General features: G+C 45.3%; 2 protein-coding genes across 2 annotated transcripts; one reads left to right on the plus strand and one right to left on the minus strand.

Annotated features, from left to right (window-relative positions):
- The first annotated feature begins 6,967 nt into the window (after positions 1–6,967).
- On the plus strand, positions 6,968–11,676 carry crhbp (corticotropin releasing hormone binding protein). Its single transcript, XM_053885405.1, has 7 exons — positions 6,968–7,057; positions 7,120–7,213; positions 7,877–8,034; positions 9,411–9,615; positions 10,511–10,656; positions 11,116–11,233; positions 11,299–11,676. Exons 1-7 carry the CDS (start codon positions 6,968–6,970, stop codon positions 11,451–11,453), a joined length of 966 nt encoding a protein of 321 aa, XP_053741380.1. The 3' UTR covers positions 11,454–11,676.
- A 5,581-nt stretch (positions 11,677–17,257) lies between these two features.
- On the minus strand, positions 17,258–22,807 carry s100z (S100 calcium binding protein Z). Its single transcript, XM_053876315.1, has 4 exons — positions 22,722–22,807; positions 20,604–20,747; positions 20,388–20,538; positions 17,258–17,711 (listed from the first exon to the last, which is right to left on the minus strand). Coding segments are annotated over exons 1-4 (453 nt in total). The 5' UTR covers positions 22,724–22,807; the 3' UTR covers positions 17,258–17,555.
- Between the last annotated feature and the right edge of the window lie 1,508 nt (positions 22,808–24,315).

Consider the following 24,315-nt stretch of genomic DNA (forward strand, 5'->3'; position numbering starts at 1 on the left):
CACTTGTATGCTCACATGCCGACTGAAGAGGGTTTGAGATCAGATGAAGTCGGCGAAAGAGCGATGCACTTAAATGGCATGTCATGTTTCAGTCATCACCATGGCGACGCAGAGCTCGCCTTCATTCGTCTGCATTTTTAATGGATAGTGCAGGTTGGTCATATACAATGCTATGAACTGCCATTGAAAATGATTTTCTTTGATGCATTATCTCGCTTGAACAAGACAGTTATCACATTCATAAGAGGGAAAAGTGTGTTTGTATGAGTACATTACGAAAAAACAAGTTTGTACAAGATAACTTTGATGTGTTTCACATTTTTTCCAGTACGATTGTGTCTTTCTTTCTCGTACAAACATGAAGATTATCGCGTTACAACAATATAGCGCATCAAAAAATAATGTGGCAGTAAAGAGCTTTGCCAAGTTGTTAAAACTATCTCCAACCGTGGCCCTTTCGTTTCTCCACCTTGTCACATCTAGAATTGGGTCCACATTTTTGCAGCTGGGTTAAGATACTTTACAAAGAACCAAAAGCACAGTATCATCTTAGTTTAGTTTATCTGGAGGGGCCTGTTTGCTTAGCCCCTTGTTATTTATTATATTTACTGAGGCACTAGCAGTGTCAGTCAGATTAAACAAAGATATCAAAGGGGTAGATGGTGGCCTTCTCTGCTGGCATATATATATATATATATATATATATATATATATATATATATATATATATACTCGGACCCGAGTCATATCACTGAAAGTCATTTCGATCCACTTTAAGAATGGAAAAAAGCCTTGTCTCCACGTGACCCACATTCTCCTCTGAGAGGGTTTCTGAGAATCACACTGTGAGTCAATCCAACCATTCTGACACTAAACGTTTGCAACGTTTTTCTTGGAAATATGTGTGTGTGTGTGTACTCACTGCGCATGCTCTTTAATAGGGCATAACATTTGCATGTCTGTCGTAGGATGACAAGCAGAGGGCAGTATAACCATGTAAAACACTATGAGAACCTTCGCTTCAACTTCAGCCGCTACAACATTAATAATAATAATAATAATAATAATAATAATAATTATTATTATGCTACATACTACCACTACTACTACTAGGACTACTACTACTGCTGCTACAACAACAGCAACTTGAACTGCTACTAGTACGACTACTGCTGCTGCAGCTATTACTATTACTACAACGACAACTGGTGCTACGAATAGTACTGCTCCAATTACTACTACTACTCTGTCAAATCAATCCTCCGACTTCTACATCTAAATCAGCTACTTCATGATGAAATAAAACCTCTAATTGTACTACAACACAACAGTCAGTATCAGTACTTGAAATCTAAATACTTTTGAAGAAAATACTTCTATGAGTAGGAGTTTCAAAGAACTTCTCAAACCCACACCGGTAGCGCCACCACTAAGTACGACTTCCTCCATGTGGTCGACGTGAGGGGACATCAGCCACATGACGTGTCTGAAACACAGTCAGTCGTTGGGCTGCCTGGTCAAATGTCAGTTTGGAGCGGGTCAACTGAAGCGTCATGAACAGAGAGAGAGAGAGAGAGGGAATTTCTGCCAGCAAACAAAAGCCACGCTGACAGCACCTTCATCCGTTTCTCTCCGGAAAAGTGGATTTGGGTGGCTTCTGCTCATGTTGCAAGAATGTGAGGCTCTCACCCTGTTATGACATAATCCGGCCCTTTGATTCCCTGAATCAGAATTATGCAAGGATGAACTGAATCCGCCTGACACACACAGACACCACTTTTCTTCCACTGGCTGAAACATCACTTGTTCTTGACCCTTTGGTTTTTTAGCTCAATAAGGAAAATGAGATGCACATTAGATGTTTTGGGTCTGTAGGAGGAAATCAGAGTGCCCAGGAGTCCCCACAGAGAGGACCGGAAATCCAAGACCTCCCTGCTGTGAGGCTGCAGTGCACCTGTCTCGGCTGGAGGTGATACCTGACAGGAAGTTGATTTGCAAACTGGAATTGTCAATAACCACATAATTGTAAACACACAGATCAGAAAAGGTCATTCACTTTTCTCTCACGTGGAAATTGTCTTCTGCGACGCCATGCGTCACTTGCTGAAAATGCTTTGGTGTGGAAGTGAAATTGATTCCTCAGAGTAAAAGTTGTGTTTCCTTCCCGCTGGCATACACTCACTGGACGAAGCCTCTTGGTCCCGTCACTTGGGACCACTAAGATATGGACTACCTGATGACAAGTTGCCGGTTCGAGTCCCTAACTCATGAAGCTTCACAGAGTGTGCTAAGTTTCAGACCCCCCATATGGTGCTGTCTTCTCTATGATCGTTCCTCACACCATTTATAACCCAGGAGCGCCACCTAGTGACCTCTCAGGGCTCACAAAGTGTCACCAACTTTCTGTCTTTTGTTGTCACACTTGACAACTTCCTGTTCATACTTCTTTCTTCAAAGTAAAAGCCTGTTTTTGAAAGAGTGTAAATCTCTATGTGCTTATCTCCAACAACAACAGGGGAGCACTGGTGCCAGAAGAAGAATGGAGGGGTGAAGGAATCACTCCAGGCTGGACTTGGTGCGGTGACCTACTCAGGTGAGCTGGAGATTGTGAAGATGGATCCTGAGAGCATATGGTTAACAAGAAAGATCCAAGGTTCTTGGACACCAAGGTTAGTGTCTACACCACTAGGTTCTGCTGGGTGTTGACACTGCGAGTCCAGAGGAAAGAATTCTGTCATGGAGGAACTCAAGAGTTCAGGGATCTTGTCAGATCTCCTGAGTCTTAAAGTGAGGAAATTCCCTCAACCACCATGCAAAACAAAGCACAAGATGGAAGCAGGAACAGCCTTTAATGGCAAGTAACGTGTTCTTCAGCCACCTAGTGGAGTTGAACGTCAGGAGTCTGGTTTTATTAAGGGTAGTGCATCGATAGTGATCGGAGTCTCCTCTCCTGATTCTGTCTTATGAATCCAAGAGGCAACACAATAAGAGGCTGTCCCCTCTGCTGGGAGCTGCAGAAGAGTTTCATCAACATGTCTGCAGTTTATCAGTGTCAGAGGCAGCAGATAGGAGACGCTCACGCGCTGCGGTCACGGCGTCGCACCCTCGCAGACGCAGCATGCTCATTAGTCATCGTGAAGCTCAGATCCAGATCGGCCCGTCCTCTGACACGTGAGGAAATGAAATGTGCACAGAAGCTCCATGAATACGGAAACAGTACGGAGATGTTAGGGGGAGAGGTAAACCGCTAAGGACAAGAGGGCCAAAACACTCCGGCCTGGGAATGCTTTGGTTACTCTTTAGGGACGGTTCATGAGGCTCCGGTTTCCTCTCACTGGCATCAAAACCATTGTGTGCGTTTATGCTAACGCACCACAAGGAAGTCTTGTGGACCTCTTAAGCCTCAATTTGAGGGTGAAATCTCCAAAATAACTGGGTCACTATGGGTCTAGGTTTAGGGTGAGAGACTGAGGAAAGGGTTGTGCAATGATCGAAATACAAGGATAGAAACACAAACAGGTCTGTTAGTCTGCATACCCAGACCAGTACCTGCACTCTTCAGGCCTATGTAGTTTCAAACAACAAAGGAGCTGAGCTGAGATCAGCGCCCACGATAGGTCCACATCATGGTCAAGTACAACTGTCAAAAGACACATGCTAAGACGCTAGCTTGTCCCGCCACACGCAGGCTGTCGAACACCATTACAACAGGAGCCACATCGTTAAACAAGGGGTGGGACTGGATTAAAAAATGATTTGTGATGAATTAATCTCAATTAATCGCAGTTAATGTTATAAGAATATTTGCCACAAGAAGCCACATTGTTCAATTTGAATGAATTTGGTATATTACTGAATCAAATGATGGATCCATCCATACATTTAAACAACAAAATATTGTTTATTTAGCATCAGTTTGACAACAGCACAATAAATCACCATGGTGGCTACATTCAAGTTTTTATATCACCTTATTGAAAGTAAAGCTCTTTTAATGTCTTGAAAAAGAATTTCAATGTTAGAAGACTTTCAAGTCCATTCAGAGTGGTGGAAACTCTGGACATTGTGTAGTGAAAAACCTCCCTGAACCAAAGCAAACAGATGCTTTTTTTTGCTTTGGTTCAGGGAGGATTCCTCCATGTTTGTTGTTGTTGTTCTCATCCTAGCTGCCACGTGTCTGCTGCATCAGTGGGATCAGTGGAGCAGGAACTCCTGCACTGACAAAGGTTCCCTGTTGTCTGGAGAGCAAACTGTTCCATTAATTGAAATTAAAACAATTAAACTTAAACTTTATAGAAGGGTCTGCATCTCACTCTCCTGTGCCAGGAAACGCACGCGTCCATTGAGATGCTCCATAGAGATTTTCATCCTGAACGAGAGTGTCTCTCAGAGGGCCGAGCACCTTCCCATGGCGGCAGCTGGACCATGATGGAGGAACGATGAGGTCACATGACGTCGATCCTTGTTTGATGCCGCAGCAGCTCCGGACCATTTACGTGACCTCCTGTCCTCCGCTCTCTAATACATGCAAATGAGTTTATGTATAGTGTAATTTATGATGTAAACACGGCTGGGAATAATGTCCAGTGCCTCTGGCTCTGCTTTATGGAAACATATTTCTGGAATCTCATTTGCAAAAGTGGATGGTAATTATGACCCTGGAGGCCAGCGTGACGGCCAGAGGTCATCAGTCTTGATGTCTCATTCAATAGCTTCCTAATGGAGAGCCACTCTCTCCAGCTAGCCAGGGTCACACACAGCCATGTAAGATGTCCACCAGAGGGAGACTTGAACCAGAGACCTTCACTTGGCAGCTTGAATTTGATGTTAATGGCATTCAGACAGAGTTGTGGTGATATGAACTCGCCGAGTTCCTGCCGGAGCGTCAGACCCAGCTCCCAGGTGGGGGGTGGGAGAGGTGCCACGTTCCGGCGTGAAGAACCAGCGACAGTTCTGTAGCCGTCAAGTCTGTTAGCTGGGCTCTTTAGCGCCTCCAGCCCTCGCCACTGCGCGCTGCGCCAGGATCTGCTCAGCATCCTCCGAGCATCAGGGTTGCCGTGGCGACCCAAGGACAAACTCACACTCACAAAGAAGAAACACATTGGAGGTCGAGAGATTACACTTGCTGAGCTGGTCTGTACAACTTGAGGTCAACAGAGCCTGAGGTCAAACGCCTCTCTGGAGGCGATTTAATTATTCCCACCTCGGCCTTTCACCTCCGCTGATGCAGCTCATACAAACAAGTGAGCAGCATACAGGGTCAGGACCAGAACCTTGTGCTCCCCTGCTGATCTTTTGCCGGTGTGGTCAGCAATAGCAGTTCCAAAGTCCAAACTGAAGATCCAAAATCAGAGGTGCTGCAACCTCCTTGCCGTCGCACGACAGACCATGTTGCTAGCAGCATGTGGACCCCACGAGCTTCTTCATCTCCCATCATGCAGCAGCAAGTCATCATCCATGTTGAACATCACTGGAGTTTCTCCGCTTCTTCATCTCCAACATTCCTGGTACAACACTGTCTCTAGCCGACAGAACATCTGGCCTCCCTAACTCCAAACTTCTCCACAGTCTGAGCTACATTCACCAAAAGAACTTTGATGATGAAGGCGGTGAAGATGGTAATGGAGAATGTTGGCGTGTTATTCTGCTTCAGCAGGCTCTCCTCTAGAGACCACCTTTTTCCTAATGTTAGCGCCATCTACAGGCCAGATTCCATCCACTTGATCTTTGACAGCTTATCCAAGGTCAGGACGTGGGGGCAGCAGCAGGTTCAGAGAAGCCTTGACTCATTTCTCCTCAGGAACTTTCCCCAGCTCTTCTGCAAGAATACAGAGGTGTACGAAGGTCAACCAAGAGACTCTCCAGCGTCTTCTGGTTCTGCACCAGGGTCTCCTCCCTAAGTGACCTCAACTGGCTTGTCTCATTGAGGATGGCCAGTGGTTCCTCACATCAACAGATTCAAGGAGGCATCTCAAAGGGTGGGATTAAAAATCACAAAGAACATACTGCTCCTTGATCTGATGGAATATCTGGTTATTTAAAAACACACACACATTTATATCTCTAGCCTCGTGGGGACCGCTCACTGCCATAACCCTTTCCCCAGTCTCTCAGCCTAAACCTAACCATCCAATCCAAAACGCGTGTCTAACTTAATTTGAGGTTTCAACACTCAAACTGACGCTTAACCTTGGATGGACCGGCAAAAGGTCCACATACACACACACGTTTGTCTTCCTGTCTCAGTGAGGACCATCATTGACATACATTAACATAACCCTATCCCCAGCCTCTCACCCTAAACCTAACCATCTAAAACAAATGACTAAACTTAACCTTTACTCTGAACCAAACTAAAACCCAATGATAATAACCCAGCTATTCTGTAGTTTTAACCCTCAAACTGAGGCTTGACAGAGTGAGGACCGGCCAAAATGTCCTGACTTTGAAAAAATGTCCTCACCCTGTCGATTAAACACTCATACAGGTCCTCACAAAGATAGAAGTACAAGTGCACACACACACAAAGAATAATAATAATAATAATAATAATAATAATAATTACTGATGGATCAATAGCAATAGCTAAATCTTCAGTAAAGTATGAGGGGGTCGTGGAAAAATTGATGAATTAAAACAGTCATGATTACATTAAAAAAAAAAAAAAGAAAAACAAACACAACAACGCCACAAAATGTTTGACGCGCAATCGCCCCTTTAATATTCTGCGGAATGAAGCCATTAACCTTCTTGATCGATCCTGTGTTCTTTCCCACCGACACACGGTCATGAGTGGATGTAGATCAGTGGCTCCGTGATCCGAACTCGACTCCAACTGGCTGGGATGGACGCGTCAACCGGCGGACGGGGGAGGGAGGGCGCGGGGGTCCGCGGCGGGGGCCCGCGTCAGGTGGTCATCACTGGGCTATAAAAGCAGCTCCAGTCACGGAACCCGCGCACATCAGAGATGAGCATCATGGCGCGAACTTTCCGGGAGCAGCTCTGCGTCCTGCTGCTGAGTCTGAGCGTCCTGACGGGAGACGGCAGGTACATCGAGGTGAGGCGCTCCTCTCGCCCCTTCCCTCGCGCACTTTTACTGACCGTCCCGTGTTTCTGCAGAACAACGAGATCGCGCAGGATGAGTTGTTTTCACTTTTCAACCCAGAACTGAAGAGAGAAACGCCGGAGGAACTCATGTTCCGCCGCCCTCTACGTGAGTAGACGGTTGCGCAGGTTTTACGCATGGACGTGCCAAAGAGGCGCACCGTTTTACCCTCGCAAAACCGAATAATGACCAAGTATTAGAATTAAAATTACATTTAAATAGATTTTTAGGCTGATTTACCACTGACGAATCGATTCGTTAAACTGGAACTTTTCAATGATCTTATATGTATTAATTTGTATTTTCGCTTCAGATATATTCGATTGTTATAAAAATTGAGTTTAAAAATAGCGCATTGCATTGAAATGCAGTATTGGTGCGAAATTACGTTCTTCTTCTTGGCAAGCTATAATGGATATTGATGACAACCGAGTTTAAGTCGGCATAAAAGACGGCGACTTATAGTCGATAAAACGCTCTTCTCGTCATAATCTCTTTCTGTTTTCAGGTGATATGATAGACGCAAACACTATCTACAGAAAAGTATAGTTTCAAGAGGATCGTTGATCTGTAAATGTATGTATGTGGACGTTTTAGAGGGGGGATAATTTTTTAATAGTCTGGCTTTTCTTGCCCTTGAGCAAGGCTTTCATTTCTAATCACTTGTTGTCGACAGTGCCGTACACTTAGAGCAGTAAGAAATGCACTGTTGAAAGCCTCGAATGAACAGAGAGGCTTGTTCTGATTGTGATGCTGCGGTGGGTCACTCAGGTTGTCTGGACATGGTGGCAGTGGAGGGTCACTTCACCTTCACGGCCGACCGCCCTCAGCTGAGCTGCGCCGCCTTCTTCATGTCAGAGCCCAACCAAGTCATCAGCGTGGACTTGGATCAAGTGGACGTGGACTGTGCCGGAGGAGACTTCATCACGGTGGGTCACCATCATCAACACCATCGTGTTGTTGAGGCATGAGCGCCACTGGCTGCTGGGAAAAATCCTCTTTGGCATAAGGCAATTGAAAATAACCAGCTTACGTCAGGTGACCAGATCTCCAAGCTTCACACCTGCTTAGCTCAGTAAATCGCCTTCTGCCTTCCCACGGTCGTTTCCTGCCAGGGCTTTAGGTTTGCCAGCGTGACGTCCGACTGCACATGAAAAAGTCTGTCCAAAGAGGGCTGTGATGTCATCGTTCAGGATGCACCACGTCCACTCTACGTTCAGGCGAGATTTTGTTGGAGAGCCCTTCCTGCTCCTCTGGTCCTCCTGTGGGCACTCTGGTCTCCTCCCGCAGGTAGTCCGTGGTTAGTTTAAGTGAGTGCTTCCTGAGCCCTGAGACCTTTTTCTTTTTGTGCAGAGGTGGAAGAAAGTGAATGTATAAATGTACGATTTTTTTAAAGCATTTTGTGAGCACGGTTCTAAAAAGTGCTTTACAAAAAAAGCTTTACTATTAGATATAAAAAGAAGCAGACATTTTAATTCCTCAAATAAACTCTTCAGAAATCCTTCTCATATACATATATATATATATATATATATCACATATGTTGTTTTCATCTTTAGTTTTTCTTTGTCTTGTTTTTGACTGTTAACATTTGTTTTCTCACCATCTGCATATTTGTTTGTTTTCAGTCTTTTAATTTCTTTTAATTTAACTGTGTTTTTTTTCCCCTTTAAGGTCCGGCTTACTTTTTTATCCTGTTTTCATAGCCGTCAATTTATTGTTCCTAATGGTTAGTTATGTCGTCTCTCCACCGCATTATGTTGATTACTCTTTCTGATTCTGTTTCATCTGGAATGAAACAACTTAAACCACAAAAGAGCATTTTTTGAAACGTATTTTGACAAAAAAATGCATTTTTTTAAGTTTCCTTGTAACACCACTTGTGACGCTTTAATAACCTTTTTTGTCTATTAATTAACGAATTATTCAGTTTCTATTTTCATGAGAGTTTATGAGACGCATCAATACCAGAGAGGCAGATTTACAGAAGTCTTGCCTCTAAAGTGCTTACCTGCGTGTGCGCTGAGGACAGTGGGGCGGAGCCGTTTGTGGTGTCTCATGGTTGGAAGCCTGGAGAGCTTGTGAGTTGTTTGGGACAGGAAGTCAGTCGACTGCTGCAGAAGAGACACCTGAAGGTTGCACAACCCACCAACGAAAAGAAGTGAATCAAAAACTGAGCAGCAGCTCCTCTGTGGCTCCAGAGCCACCCAGAGTTCCCTCAGTTCTGGTCCTGCCCTCGTCTCCATTCACTGTTGCACTGTCTCGCCACGCCGTTTCAGCGAATTTTCTCTTCTCCTCGCTGCAGGTTTTCGACGGCTGGGTGATGAAAGGGGAGAAGTTCCCCAGCTCCCAGGACCACCCGCTGCCCATGTACGAGCGCTATGTGGACTACTGCGACTCCCAGAGGACCAGTGTCAGGGCGTCTCAGAACGTGGCCATGATCTTCTTCCGGGTGCACAACGCCGGCAGTAGCTTCACAGTGACCGTCAGGAAAATCCTCAACCCCTTCCGTAAGTGGATGCACGAGTCGGGAGTCAGGTCCCGGACAGATGTGAACCTCCAGATCTGATCACGAGTGATGGGATCTAGATCGTTTTTGAAAGACCAGGATGAAGCCTTAGATATAAGAACCAGAATCTCTCTGTGGATTGGAGCTCAGTCATCAGAGACTCAGAGTAGAGCCAGAAGTACGAGGAGGAGGAGACCGCAGGTAGCACTAAAAATAATACACCCTGTTTTTATCTGTATCTTAAAAGAAATATTTAGAAAACTACATTTACGAAAAGGAGAACCAGATGAAGTACCATGAAAAAAAGCAGTAGTATCACAGTAGTATCAATCAATGAAGTAAAAGAAACAGTGGCAGTGGATGAGGAAGAAGTAATTACAGTGGTAGAAATCGAAGAAGTAAAGAAGAAGTAATAGTACTTAGTATCAGAATCAAAGTAGTGGCTGCTGGTGAGGAAGGTAGTTGTAGTAATAGTACTTACTAGGAGTAGCAGTAGGAGGAGAATCAATGAACTACTAGAGGGACTGCAAGTGTGCAATAGTACTAAAAAAGAAACAGAAGACAAAGAAGTAGTAGAAGTGGAAGCAGTAGTACGATAAATAATATTACTGCATGGAGTAGCAGCATGTTTCCGTGTGTGTGTGCGTGTGATGTATAAGAGTAAGTGACATTAACTTTTGTGCAAGTTGAAGTTGAAAATCAGTGACTTTCATACAGTACAGTAGTACTTACACAAGTAGTATAAATCATTGCCCTCATTGGAGTACAAACAGAGGTCATCCTGTCAACAAGAGCCGTACTAACATTAACAGAAAGTCAACGCCGCAGTCATATTACTGACAACTCCAGTACTTGCCAGGAGAACACGGATCCACGACCTTTGGTTTGTTCCGCAGCCTGCAATGTCCTGTCTCAGTCGCCAGAGGGCAGCTACACGATGGTGATTCCTCAGCAGCACAGGAACTGCAGCTTCTCCATCATCTACCCGGTGGAGCTGGACATCTCCGAGTTCAGCCTGGGACACCGCACTGGCTTCCCAAAGGTGGGTACAAACACACAAGCGTGTGGACTCACACAGACGACGATCAGATGAGGACAGACGAGAAGGACTGAAGGAGAGTTGGACACCTAAAACCAGCACACTCCTCACACAGTTGCTACACACTTCTGCTGTCCCACGCCACAGCAAACACAGAGCAGGAGCACACATCCAAATGCACGCAGGTTTGTATCTCTGTCCTTGTGGGGACCTCCCATTGCCATAACCCTTTCCCCAGCCTCTCCCCCTTAACCTGCAAAACCAAAACACACGGCCAGCCAAACTATAGTGACACTGTTATTTTGAAGTTTTAACCCTCAAATTGGTGTGTTTCCAAGAATTGGTCCCCACAAGTACAGTAATTCAGACTACACAGGCAGACACACTAGAGCAGCTGTGCACCGAGCAACACAGACCTGAAGTCTTGCACCTCCAAGGTTCTGACAGGTCTGGTCTCCACAGAGGTCCATGCCCGGGTGTGCCGAGTCCGGAGACTACGTGCAGCTCCTGGGAGGGAACGTCATCGACTCGTCCAAGCTGCTGCCCATCACCGACATCTGCGTCTCCTTCACCGGGCCCAGTAAGTGCAGAGGTCCAGAACCCCGGCGGCTCCCGCCTGAAGCTAATGGCTGTGTCCCCCTGCAGCGCACATGAAGGTGGGCTGCGACAACACGGTGGTCCGGATGGTCTCCAGTGGCCGCTTCGTCAACCGTGTGTCCTTCAGCTACCGCCTCCTCAACAGCCAGGAGCTGCAGACGCTCAAGCTCAACAACGTGGAAGACTTCTGCTTCAACAACTAGGCCTCCGTCAGAGTGAAGCCAGCTCACCGCATCAGCAGTATTTATTTTGTATTATTTACTTTCAACGGCATTTATTTGTCTTTGGGCCAAACTTGAGTCGGTGCTAAACAACTTTATGGGTCGATGATGTCATTTCCTGCAACATGATGATGTCACACGGTGAAGAGACTGGTGCGTGTAATGTCTGAATTTACATTTGTACAAAGGTTTTTGTAATAAAACAATCCTGCATGATGAAGCACTCACTGGCTCCCTCAGTGTCCATGGCTGCTCCAGTGATGGGTCAGACCTCACCGATGTCAAGTACGGGGTCCAGACTGGCCGTAAGTACCGTCTTTCTGATGACCACTGCACACAAGGAACAAAAGATCACGGCCACTTTGTCAAAACCACATCATAGCGTCTTTGAACTCAACAAGGCAAACAGCTGGTCATAATGTTATAAATCCATTCACACAACTCATCTTTGAAAGGTAACACAAAAACCTATGAACACAGTAAACAACTACAACGATTGGATCATTGGATCAGCAACACTGTAATGAGCAGTAAAGATGCTGAAAATAGTTCTGACCAATGACTCGTCAATAGTAGAATACAGTGCAACAACATTCAGAAATTAATGCGGACACACACACCAAATAAGTTCGTGTGACACATACCAAAACACACACAAACGTAAAGCACAAAACTTGAAACATTTATTTGATGACAATAAAAATAATTTTTAAAAGTGCACATTGGTGTTGGTTGACTTGAAAGTGACCGCCCCCCACTGCGAATCTCACATAAGGTCTGTGACGCGGGAAGATGGCACATCAGCAACATCATCCAGTCCCATCCAAACCGTTGAAGATCCAGAATGTGTCTAAACTTTCCTCATCTCTTCTCTTCAGGATGAGGAAATACACTTGTAATACACTCCTCCGGCGGGACTCATGAAACTGCCCTCATAGGAGAAGAGACTTTATCTCTTGTTCTATGTGCACACCCGCTCCTGATGCGCGTGGGCCACTGTGCTGTGCACCTCGTCGAACATTGGAGGTTGAAGACAGAACTGAAGTGTACAACCTGTGTTTAACGTTCTGTCCATCCACGGAGAAAGAGGACCACACAGGTCTCTCCACTCTCCACAAGTCCGACAGAGATGGAGCCAAGTTGGGCTGTCAGTTATTCAAACTGACTCGACTCCTGTCAACAGTCACGTGAAGACGTAAGACCCGCGCTGCTTGGGCCAGAGTGTTTCCTTTAAACACCGGGTCCCTGTTAATAAAAACACGTGAAACGGTCCGTTCACCGCACTTGGGGCGGGAGGGAGCCGCAAGAGAAACGCCAGACAACACAAACACTGAGACAGAGACATTTACAGCAGACTGTAAATGAGAGGGGCCCTGGCTTTTGGGTCCCGATTGTGGGCTCCTCTGGTGGACGACGACATGGACGGATTCAGACCCCTGGGTCTGAAGTCTCTCCACCCTGACTTCCCTCCTGCCGAACATCTCCTTGGGCCTGGAAGTGGTCGTCATCTTTGCCTCCAGTGTTGGCGCCAAACAGTGTGTTGTCTGTGACCGACGCCTTGCATGGTGAGGCCGATGCAGGAGGACGGGACTCCGTGTCTGGATCTGTGCTCGCGACAAGCTGCCATGACTTGCAGGAGCGAAACATTACTATGTACATAGCATCCGATGATCATCACAAGTCAAAGGCTGAGTGGAAAAAGAGGCTGAGCAGTGGAAGACCAGGGGGTTATAGGTAGTGGGCGGTGACTACCTGGGCGGTGAGCCAATCAATGGAAGCCTCAGTGCCTCGATGTGGATTAACCAAGGTCGAAGCGAAGGCCGTTACAGGGTGGCGCACATGTGACATAGACAGTTAGAAGCCACGCGAGTCGACCGTCACTTGAAGCAAACTCACAAAATAACAGCACTGACCACACTCCGATGAACATGGCGGACCGGGTAAGCAACCTCTCTCAGCCAATCAGCACTGACGATACTCCAGAGGGCTGCAGCGAGGTGTAACAGTGAGCCGTGAAATGCAACGGCAAGAGATGCATCACATATCTGATCTGATTAGCAGAAAGGCCCGGTGTGATGTCACCCGGTCACATGGCGCGTCATCGTCACGGCAGGTGGGTGACCTTCTCTGTTTGTGGAGGCGGCAACGATTTGTCCGGGAAATTGCAGCCCGATTTATTGCCTGCAGGTGTTTTTATCGCTGACAGACAGGCGCTGATGGATGAGAGCAGGGACGCGCCCCAGACTGTGAGTGAGTGTTCTGGAAGAGGGGGCGCGGTGGGGGCGCTGTGGCAGCCTCTCTCTGGATTAGTTGTTAGTTGAAGCAGCTATGAGCTGAAGGGGCGTCTGAGCTATAATAGTTTACGTCTAAGTCTGTCTTGTCCTGCGCCCCCCTGAGGGGAAACACCTCACCAGGAAGCCAAGCTTCCCTGGATGCTCAACTCTGAGTGGCCTGATGGACAACTGCATCTGGTCCAGATGTGCTCTGGGGGGGGAGGGTGTATAAATATCCGCCCAAGATGCGCCTTGATTGACTGCAACCTTTAGCGTAATTGCAGCAGCGCCTCCTCCCTCCGCCCGTGCCGCCCAGCCAATGACGGCCAGGGTCCCCTGCAAGGAGGCGGGTCGATGGGAGCCCCATCTGCCGGGCCCAAACACCTTTTAATATCCCTCCATGTCACAGCTGCAAATGTCACTTATAATTAACGGACCAGTTGGTATTTTGGAGCCACGAGAATACTGTGGAGAAGCTCAGCTCCGCTTGGATCAGCTCTGTGACACCGCTGGGGGCAGAGGCGCTGTTGGGACCGCTGTGCGTCACAGTACCTTTCCAACCCTGTCAAGTCATCTGTGCTGACACAGGTCGAGGAGGTGCTAAACGACCCGCTCGGGTCCAGACTGTTCCTCCCATGACGTCCAAGCATTAAAGCAACAATACGTAATATTTAGGATGTAAATAGATTACGGCAGAGCCATCTTTGTTCACATCATGGCAGGAGAATGGAATGACAGAGCAAGATCCCAGACAAGTGTCAATATAGGAGATGCATTTACAGCCTGGCAATAACTGAGAGCTACAAAAGGCTTTTCATCTGAGCAGGCATCCACAGTTATGGAACATATAGGTGGCCAAACCGATTATCCACGATGCTAATAAACATGCTTGCCATGTTAGTCAATACACGTATATTGTAGTGATAAACAGTGTATGTACCAGACTGGTAAGGCATTCTTTGTGCTTACCGCGGGTCTTGGGTGTGTTATCAAATGTGGGGAACTTATTTTTGAGATGATAATAGACATGTAAGTGTCCGTTAGTCATTTTATTGTGTCCATCAGAGTATAGTGTAGATGTAGCCAGCAAAATGAATTAGCTCCGCTAGCAGTTAACGTCTGTGGCTCACATCTACTAGCACTGATCAGACAGAAATAATAGTCGATTCACTGTCATGTGTTTACTGTCCATCCGGTTTGGACAAGTGTAACATGTTATATCTCATGTTCTATCTGCAACTGCTGCAGCTCAGTCCTCTGATCTGCAGACCTGCTCGGAGCTGCTGAGAGACACGACCAGCGCCACATTTCATCATCCCTGGCGATTGTTCCGGAACTTTTTGAAGAAGAATAGTTTCTAACTGTGATGTCTGTGTCCGCAGTCAAGTCGAAATAAACATGTGAACGGGCGTTTTGATGCTCACGCTCTGAACACTGCTACCATGACAGGCATGGTATAATAAAGCAAGAGAGGAAAAACGCTGAAATTCGTCTTTATTATACTACAGTGCTGTAAACAACAGTGGTGCACTGCCACAGCTTTGATGAGCACAGATGAGACAAACATGTCGATTTTCAGCATGTTTTTCACGGAAGAATCTAGAACAACATCACAATGACGGATCGGACGCAGATCCTTTTCTTGTGCTGGTTGCCATCTTGGCGAAGTGTATTAAGTTCAAACCAGTTTAAATGTTCTACAAGTAAACAATAGTAGCGTGAAGTTATTTGAGTTTGGCAGAGCTGATGTGTCTGTCACATGACTCCTCTTCTCTCCTTCTTAAACTCCATTTGTCTTTTTTCTTTGACTTCATTTCTGATTCATGTATTCCACTCTTTATTAAATTTCCTCTCCCCTTTGCTCAACATATCTTCTTTCCGATTACATCTTTGCCCTCTTCTTCATACACCCCTCCACTTCTCTCCTTGTCCCTGGACCTTTGCATCATTTCTTCTCTCCATCCTTCCAGACCAGTTTCAGCTCCTGTGAGGTGACTAATGAATTTGAGATCCCACTATAGAAAACAAGTCGTGACCTTTGAGGAACAGGTCCGCTGAGCGTGAGCGCTCCACAGCAAAGTATTTTCCATGTTTGCTCCTGCGCCGCGGCAGTTGCGAGTCCCCGAGAGGACGACCCTCCACAAATGTTTTCCCACTTAGTGAAGCGGTGAGAGGAAAATGATGGGCGAGCATGAGCACCTCAGCTGGGAGCTCTGCCGGGATTAATGGCGGCGCCACTGTGCTGACGTCCGAGGAGTCGGACGTGACAGATGAAGATCGCTCTTAAATCCTGGAGAGACAGCAGCTTCATCATTTCATCTCCAACGTTGCCTTGCTTTCCAGTCTGTCCTTCAGGCTAGGGTCAGGCCAAGGTCAGGGGTCAGAGGTCAGCGAATGGATGAGGCTAACATTTAACTCATGAAAACTTCATCAACCATCTTCCATCTTTCCTCTCCTCTTCCTTCCCCCTGATTCAGAATCCTCTGCACAGTTTCTCCTTCATCCCTTTTCTATTTCCTCCTTCATCTCCTTCCTTTCCTCTCTTGCCCCTGTCATCCATCTTTCCTTCCTCCCATCTTCCTGGACAGTTTAATTGCTCCTCACACCATTTCTTCAGCCTTCAGCACTCCTTTCTTCCCCTAATCTCTCAAGCATACTCCCTCACTGCCTTTCATTCGTCCACTCTTCCTTACGGCATTTTTATGTTTTCAATGAATTTCTCTTCCTTCTTCTCCTCCCTCCTTTTATTAGTTCTTCCTCCAAAACCATCTTTACTTCATGGTCTTCCTCTCATCCACTCTGCTTTTCTTTTATCTTCCCTCCATCCATCCATTATTCTCCATTTTTGTGACCTCTTTTCTTTCTCTTCTGCCCATCGTTTTGTCTTCACTTCTTGTTTGATGAACCCTTCCTTCCTTCCGTGCTCGGGACTTTTCCCTCTTGCACATCCTCCAGTGAGATCACTCAATTGTGAGATCAAGTCAATTCCTGTTGCGAATCACATCCCTTCTTTTCCCGATATACTCTTCCCTTCACCCCCTGTCTTCCCATCATCCTCCCTCCATCCTTTCCTCAACCATGGGATTCCGTCCTTCTATTCACCTACTCTCATATTTGTTTTCTTGGATCCGCCGAGTGTCCGCCTCAGAAACAAAGCGGCGACAAACACAATACCGGTTTTGAGGCCCACAGCGTTTACAGTAACCAGAAAAAAGCTACTTCGACCAAGTCTGCAGTCGTGTCCGTATGCCACTCGTCTGTCAGCTCCCTGACCACGTGACCACACCCACCAGACACTTGTGTCAACATACCAGAGTTCTTTGGCCTTTCAATAAAGTTGTGAACAGAGAGAGAAAAAACATTGACTGACCAAGGTGTGTCTCAAGAGTGAGGAGATCACAGCCTGCTGAATCAGCAGCAATTTGAATCTAAAGCTACGGAATCAAGTGCACAACAGACCTGCAGATACACATGAGACACACACTGTAATTGATCTTTTTATTTGTCCAGAAATGAAGGAAATATTGAGAGAAAGAAGGATGAAATAAAAATCATCTTCAGTTTTCAGAGTGGGAGGCGACACCTAGTGGAGTAACACAAAAACAGCAGTACGATGAGATGTTGTTGGATGATAACAACGCTAGTGCCTACGCGAAAAGCGACTTATTTCTTTGACTCTGGAACATTTACAACAGCACAAGGGAGGAACTGGCTTGAAATATGGACGTGAGGTTTGTTGTGGGCCTCGTTCAGGCCAGAACTTGACCGTCAATAAATGCGGGAGAGACACAAAGTAAACATGGGCTGAATGCTACTTGGCTTTCTTCTTCTGCTCCTGGAAGAAGTCGTTGCAGGCGACGGTGAGTGCGGCCACCAGGACCACAAACTCGTTGAAATCCACCTCATTGTCCTTGTTCGAGTCCAAGTCGTTCATGATCTTCTCCACCAGCATCGGGTCCTTCTGAGACTGCAGGACGAAGAGAAGAGCGTCTCTTATTAAAAGGTGGTCCATGACTCAGCGTCTCTACTCTCTGAAATGACTGCCCTCCACTTCAGAAGAAGAACCAAGTCGTTCATGTAATAACAACACATCATGCTAAAGCTAAGCCGCCTGTCACACACATCCTGAAAATTCTGAAGAGCAATATGTGTAGTGGCAGTCTTTGTCTGATAACGATCATGTAATAACATGCCATTTTGCACACACAACATGTTTGTCTAACCACACGATAGCCACTTGTGTCATAACAGCACTTAGTAATTACATGCTGTGTAGCAGTATTGTGTTATAGCAACTCATTATGTAACAACAGTGTATTGAGTAACAACACCAATGGGATAACAACATGCTATGTTGCAACTCGTGACAACAGATTAACAAAAAACGTAATGGTGCGTCTGCAAACCAGCTACTTCACAGTGTAGTGCAACTATGACCACCATGACGGCTGACACACTTGTCTTTTGGCTCAGCTAAATGACATGTGACGACATCATGAAACCGTCTCCTGTGGTACGACGAATGGTGATGTTTTAGACTTATACGACGTCATCAGTTGAGACCATAACCGACTGATGTTACACTTGTGTTCCGGGGAGACCTGCTGAAGATGGATCTCAAGGTGACCACACACAAGATCAACAAGCCGAGTCGTACCAGAAACGTCGACACGACTTTGCTCTCAAACTCCTGGCTCTCCATAGCAACAGAGATGTGATCGTGAACATCGGCTGTCAATCATTGGTAGTCTGGTAGACTGGGACCTGAGACAGGGGACCCCAGTCTGTCAAGTTAACAGTCACTGACTAACCTCCGGGGGAGGAAACCAGAGTGCCAAGAAAAAGCTTAACGAATGGGTAAATAGAAGCACTGCACCCAGACCAACAGGAGGACATCTACTCTCAGAGGAGCCTGTCCCCCGCAGCGACGTGGTGACATCACTGAGGTGTCTATATTTGGAGATGATGATGATGATGTGTGAGCACCTGAGGCTTCTGTCCACAGCAGAGAAGCAGAGATGAGATATTAATCATCAGATATCGAGAGCGATAACTTCACAGTTCTCCCCGCATCATTTGAGTATCACAGTGTGGACGGCTGGTGAGTCTGAGGGACGACGTGGAGACCACACCTGGTTTTCAAACCAGCAACCCTGCTCCATAAACCTGCTCGGACCAACGCCACACACAACTTCACGACACAGGCAACAGAGTTAGGACAGCAGAGCGGACAGTCTGAGAGGTCACCGGTTCAATCCCCTGATGGGTGACTTGTTATTCAACATGCCTAAAATACTACTGAATACAAGACAATGAGCTGATACGACTGAGCAACTCAATGCTACACACAACTGAGCAACAGTGTAGTCAGCAGGAAAGTACTACCAACCCCCGTTTACAATGTACAAGTGCAGTATACCTTACTGACGTATAGTACAGATAAATGCATTTCACTACAGTATACTGCACTATATATATATATATATCACTACACTGCAACCACACAGTACTATGCTAATAATTAGTGATGGGTAAATGAGGTTTCATGAAACACTGTCCTGATTTTCAGAGGCCATGATCAGCTGTAAAATGTTGAGCAACTACCTAAATGAAACTTCACATCATTTATAAACCAAGAGCGCCATCTAATGGCCTCTGAAAATTAGGACACTATCACTGAAGCTCAACTTCACTACCATGTATCATGATACTGAATCTATCTCGACTTAAACGTAGGCCTGTACAGCGTACAGCTGGTGTATTACTGCACATGACCACAGTAGCATGACCCACCGACAACAACAAGGATAAAAGCACAGTCATATGCGACGTCAGATAAGCTAGCCTCGGTATGGCCCGGGGGCCACACACGGCCCGTGTCCTGCACCTATGTGGCCCACATGAGGTCAGAGGAAAACTAGAGCGTAAGAAATACACAAGATTGCTTTCAACTATATAACCACGTCTCATGTAGACCATCAACTTTTTCCTCATCATTTTCGGACATTCATTTTTATTTTCTCTGATTTCTTTTCCTTGCCATCTGTGTTCATTCACTACAGCCATAAATATTTACTTTTAATCCTGCATTCAACCACATTTTTCTATAGTATTTCTTGCCCCTCAAAATGTTATTTTTGTTTGTGATTTTACAAGAATATTCCGCACTTAAATAGAATTCATTATTCATTTTCCCAAATTGATGATATTAAGACTCTATTTCATCTTCTGGCTCAGTGGCCCCTCTCAACCCAACCCCAGGTTTGCCAGTCATGACGCCATGCGAGACCTGGCTATGCCTGGGGTGCACTGGTTGTTTTCCATGGTTACTGATATATGCTGCACTTTAATTAATTAATTTTGTATTTACACCGCTGATTAATGTAAAAAAGAAAGTTAATAAAATGGAAAAAAATAATCAATACAAAGCTAACATTATTTAAAGAAAATAAATACAAAATAAATAAATGAATAATGCAGTGAGACAAGTGAGACATTTTAAAAATTGTAGACTTGTTGTATATTGTACACTGAATGACTTAGTAAGGTATTGAACACACAAGTGCAATTTTTTATGATAATTTAAGCGTTACAACAAACCGCGACTCTCCCGGTCATGTGACCTTGTAACAACGGGATTTACCGTGAGGAAGTCGGTGAGCTCGCTGTTCAGCAGCTGCTTCAACTCGCCCTTGTTCAGCTTGTACTTGTCGCCGTCGTTCCCAGAGTAGTTGTAGAAGACCGTGATCAGAGCGTCCATGGCGCCCTCCAGCTGACTCGGCATCCTGGCGATCCTGAAGAAGCAAAACCATTCACACACAGTGACGGCGGCGGGAGGGTCGGCTCGGCCGCGTCTTACCTGCTTACGGTCCAGTCTGAATGTGAGGAGGGACGTGGCACGGCGGCTTGTTTATTAGGAAGTGTGCAGCAGCTAAGTGGCTGGCGCTCCAACGGGGAGTGGATGATTAATTCCTCTGGTGAGCTCCTCCATGGAAACGTCTTCCTTTCCAGGTCGCATCATGTGAAAAACAAAGGTGTACCTGCGTAACCCTGGAGCCCCAGGGGGCCTCCCCACGCTCACATCCTCTTCTGCCACCTTCAGATGATGAGGATACCTGTCCCCACCTGACAAAACATTAGGACCACCTGCCGAAACGTTTCCCTTTCCACCTGGTACTGTTTCTGAATCATTAGGATTCAGAAGTATATTTTTTTCGCGGCATCTCCACGCCTCAATAAATTTCACTCTGACGTGTTAGTTTATTTAATTCTCACTTTTATTCAATGGCAGCCTTGTGGTTCTGGACATTTTTTATGTCGGCCCATTCTTCCATATAGTGATTGTAGACTTTTCTTTTTGTTATCCTTTTAGTTTTTATATGGCAGCCACATGACTCCATAATTTAGTTAAATATGATCTGGTCTCATTTTTATTTATTTATTTATGTTCTCTTTCAGGCGGACAGTTTTGCCTGAGACTTCATGCTTCCGTAAATGTAGTTTTATGAAGGTCAGTTTTTGGCAGGTCTTCTGTCTAAGATGTTCGAACCGAGTTTCTTACTACTGAATTTCGCTGGAAACAAGAGTTAGAAATATCTATTAGCTTAACAATACAGAGCAGAAACTCGCAGTCTCAACAGATTTTACACACACATTGCAGCTAGACACCTATATACACGAGGAATATTCTCATTTCCTGGCAGACGGGACAGATGGGTCGACTCCATTTAAGCATGACCAGTGAAACACATTCACAGAAGCCACAAACATTTCAGCAAAACACGCCGCCTGTTTGTTTGCTATGTTTGTGTTAGAACTCAGGCCCATACAATGACCTGCTCATGGCACCCATCTTTACGTGAAGACTTCCGCCGACTTGTCTCCACCAGTCCAGACTTGTTAATTTCAGTTTCAGTGTGTGATTCACGACCATTTTATTTTGGGCGGCCGCAGGTGTCGTCTTGGTGTAGTCAGGTCTTGTCCCTGAAACCCTGCTGCCCGGGTGGACGTGTTTCCTCAGCGCCACACGCCCACACACACACACACACAAGTTTCCGTTTGTTACCATGAAGACTAATGAGCCGTGAGCCCTGCAACTCTCACGATACACTTCTTCCTTTTTTAGTTTGATTCTCTGAATCACAATTTTGGTTCATTGGCACAACATTCAGTGTTTATCCATTAAGTATTACTGCGGGACAGATGTCACATTTTTCTGACAGAAACAATCATTCATAATCTTTAAGTACTTTTTTACAGAAATTAAGAAATATATACACAATAATGTACTGTAATGCACTATAATGTAACTATTTATTGAGACAAATGTGGTCAATAAAAGGGCAATTATTAATACAAATTAAAATGATTTTGCAAGCATGCGATGCTTTTTAGAGCGCAATAAATAAATGACTAATTAAAAATCAATCAGAAAATCAGCTGGATGTCCTGTGTAGTATTTAGGGGAAAGAAAAATGCGCCAAATTGTGTTTAAAATATAAATAAAATATAAAATATAAAAAATATAATAAAATATAAAATAAAAATATAAGAAAGATATATAAAAAATAAATAAACTCTGCAGATTCGAAACAGGGATTTATTTAATTAATTCACATATTTCAGAAGTGATTAAATGAAGCCTGATTGATGCATAAAATCACATAATTAACTGAGAACCCTTTGTTAAGTAAAATAAATATTATACACTATATATACAGTCTGTATATAATAAATTATTTTAATAATCGACGGACATTCTTAAAATACATTAACACTTGGATCACCTGTTAAAACAAGACTTCAAAATCAAGTGTTTTGAAATATCTTTCTAAATATGTAGTTTATTTAGTTTTGAGACGTCATCCGTTTAAAAAACGACAGATGAAGTCCCACTTCAAGACGACACGGCTTACAGTTTCAGTTGAACTTTTCCACTCCGATAATAGCGAGTGACAAACAGAACGCGTTGACTCACATCAACTTTCCGTCTTCCACTGACTCGTCGAGGGGATTTTACAGTAGACAGACTGAAACTCACTTGACTGCGGGATGTAAACAAAGATGGCTGCCAAGAGAGTGTCTGGTGACCGAGCGCCCCCCAGTGGTGAGTTAAAGCAGACGCTTTTACTCTGTGGAACTCGGTAAACAACGAGCGCCACTGTATTTATTTCACTCCACATCACCACACCGCACCAGAGACTGCATTACTAAACTGTGTTTTAAGAACCCCTCTCTGGTGGAACCTCTCTATGTAAATTGAAAAGAGACCTTATAAACACAATCGCAGTGCATTTCAATATTTTATTACCGCAGCAAGACAGACAATGTACTGGAAAATGATAACAAAGATAACATATGTAAAAGCTGTTGCATTACATTTACCATGTGCAGCATGTTTTAAAATAAAAAAAAGTTGGTGATGCCATGTACGGCGTATAACGACTTTTATACGAATATGATTTGAAATTGTAAAAATAAAATAGAGAATACGGGTAAAACATATAAGTTACATATAAGAGTTATGCAGTCCGTCTGACGTCAGACTCAACAACGGCACATAAACACTTCTGTTCTTTACTTTCTGGGTTCTGCCACACGTGAGGTTGGTGTGAGTGAGCCAGATCTACTCCACATAGCCTCTCACTCTGGGGTAGGTAGTGTTGGCCCCACCTCTTCGGTTACGTCATCAGCAGAGGACCAGGTGTTGCCAAAAATAATGATGACTATGAAATAGTGAAAACAATCATCCACTCATCTCAAGTGGGATCATGGGGGCAGCAGCAAGGTAAAGAGGCACAGACCCTCCAGGTCCTCAGTGAGATGTTCCACAGAGAGACACCGTCTCTCCAGAGAGCCCAGGGTCTGACCGGGGCATCCTCCTAGTTGAGCACCTCACTGGCCTCCCCTCACTAGTTTGAGGAGGAGAGTCTCTACAACGAGTCTCTCCTGGATGAGCAAACAAACACTGTTTTCTGACTTTGTGAGGTCACTGACAGCCACACGATGCTCAAGTTAATCCCTTCAACACGGCACAGACCTACAAACCAGCAGTGTATTTTCGGTTGCCATGGTTCGCTGCTCCACTTTAGTTTTCAATGGCTGCATAAAAAAAATCAAGTCAACAGGAAGTTCTATTGACTTGTTGGTGCATTTGACAGCAGAGATGATTAATTACCCATCATGGAGTGTGTGTGTGTGTGTGTGTGTGTGTGTGTGTGTGTGTGTGTGTGCGTGCGTTATGTCAATGAGTGGACCCCACAAGGATAGTGCAACAAAACCTGTGTGTGTGTAATTGACGGCGGCTCTACACTCAGTGTTGATGTTGAGGTAAATGTTCCAGACCTGTGAAGCTCTGGTCCTGAAGCTTCTGCTCTGCTGCTCCGGAGTCAGCAGAGAACGGAAGGCAGCGGGATGATGTGGGTCAAAAATGAGGGCCGTTGTGGCTCCTGGCTGCCGTCCTGCTGCCATGAAAAAGAGTATTCACAAGGATCCTTCTTTAAATGCTCAGAGGGAGCCGGGGGGTGGAGGTGGGGCTTCAACATACATAAGAGCCCGAGACCGTCTGGTGG

The sequence above is a fragment of the Synchiropus splendidus genome, chromosome 1, assembly GCF_027744825.2.
Source record: "Synchiropus splendidus isolate RoL2022-P1 chromosome 1, RoL_Sspl_1.0, whole genome shotgun sequence".
Classification (NCBI taxonomy): domain Eukaryota; kingdom Metazoa; phylum Chordata; class Actinopteri; order Syngnathiformes; family Callionymidae; genus Synchiropus; species Synchiropus splendidus.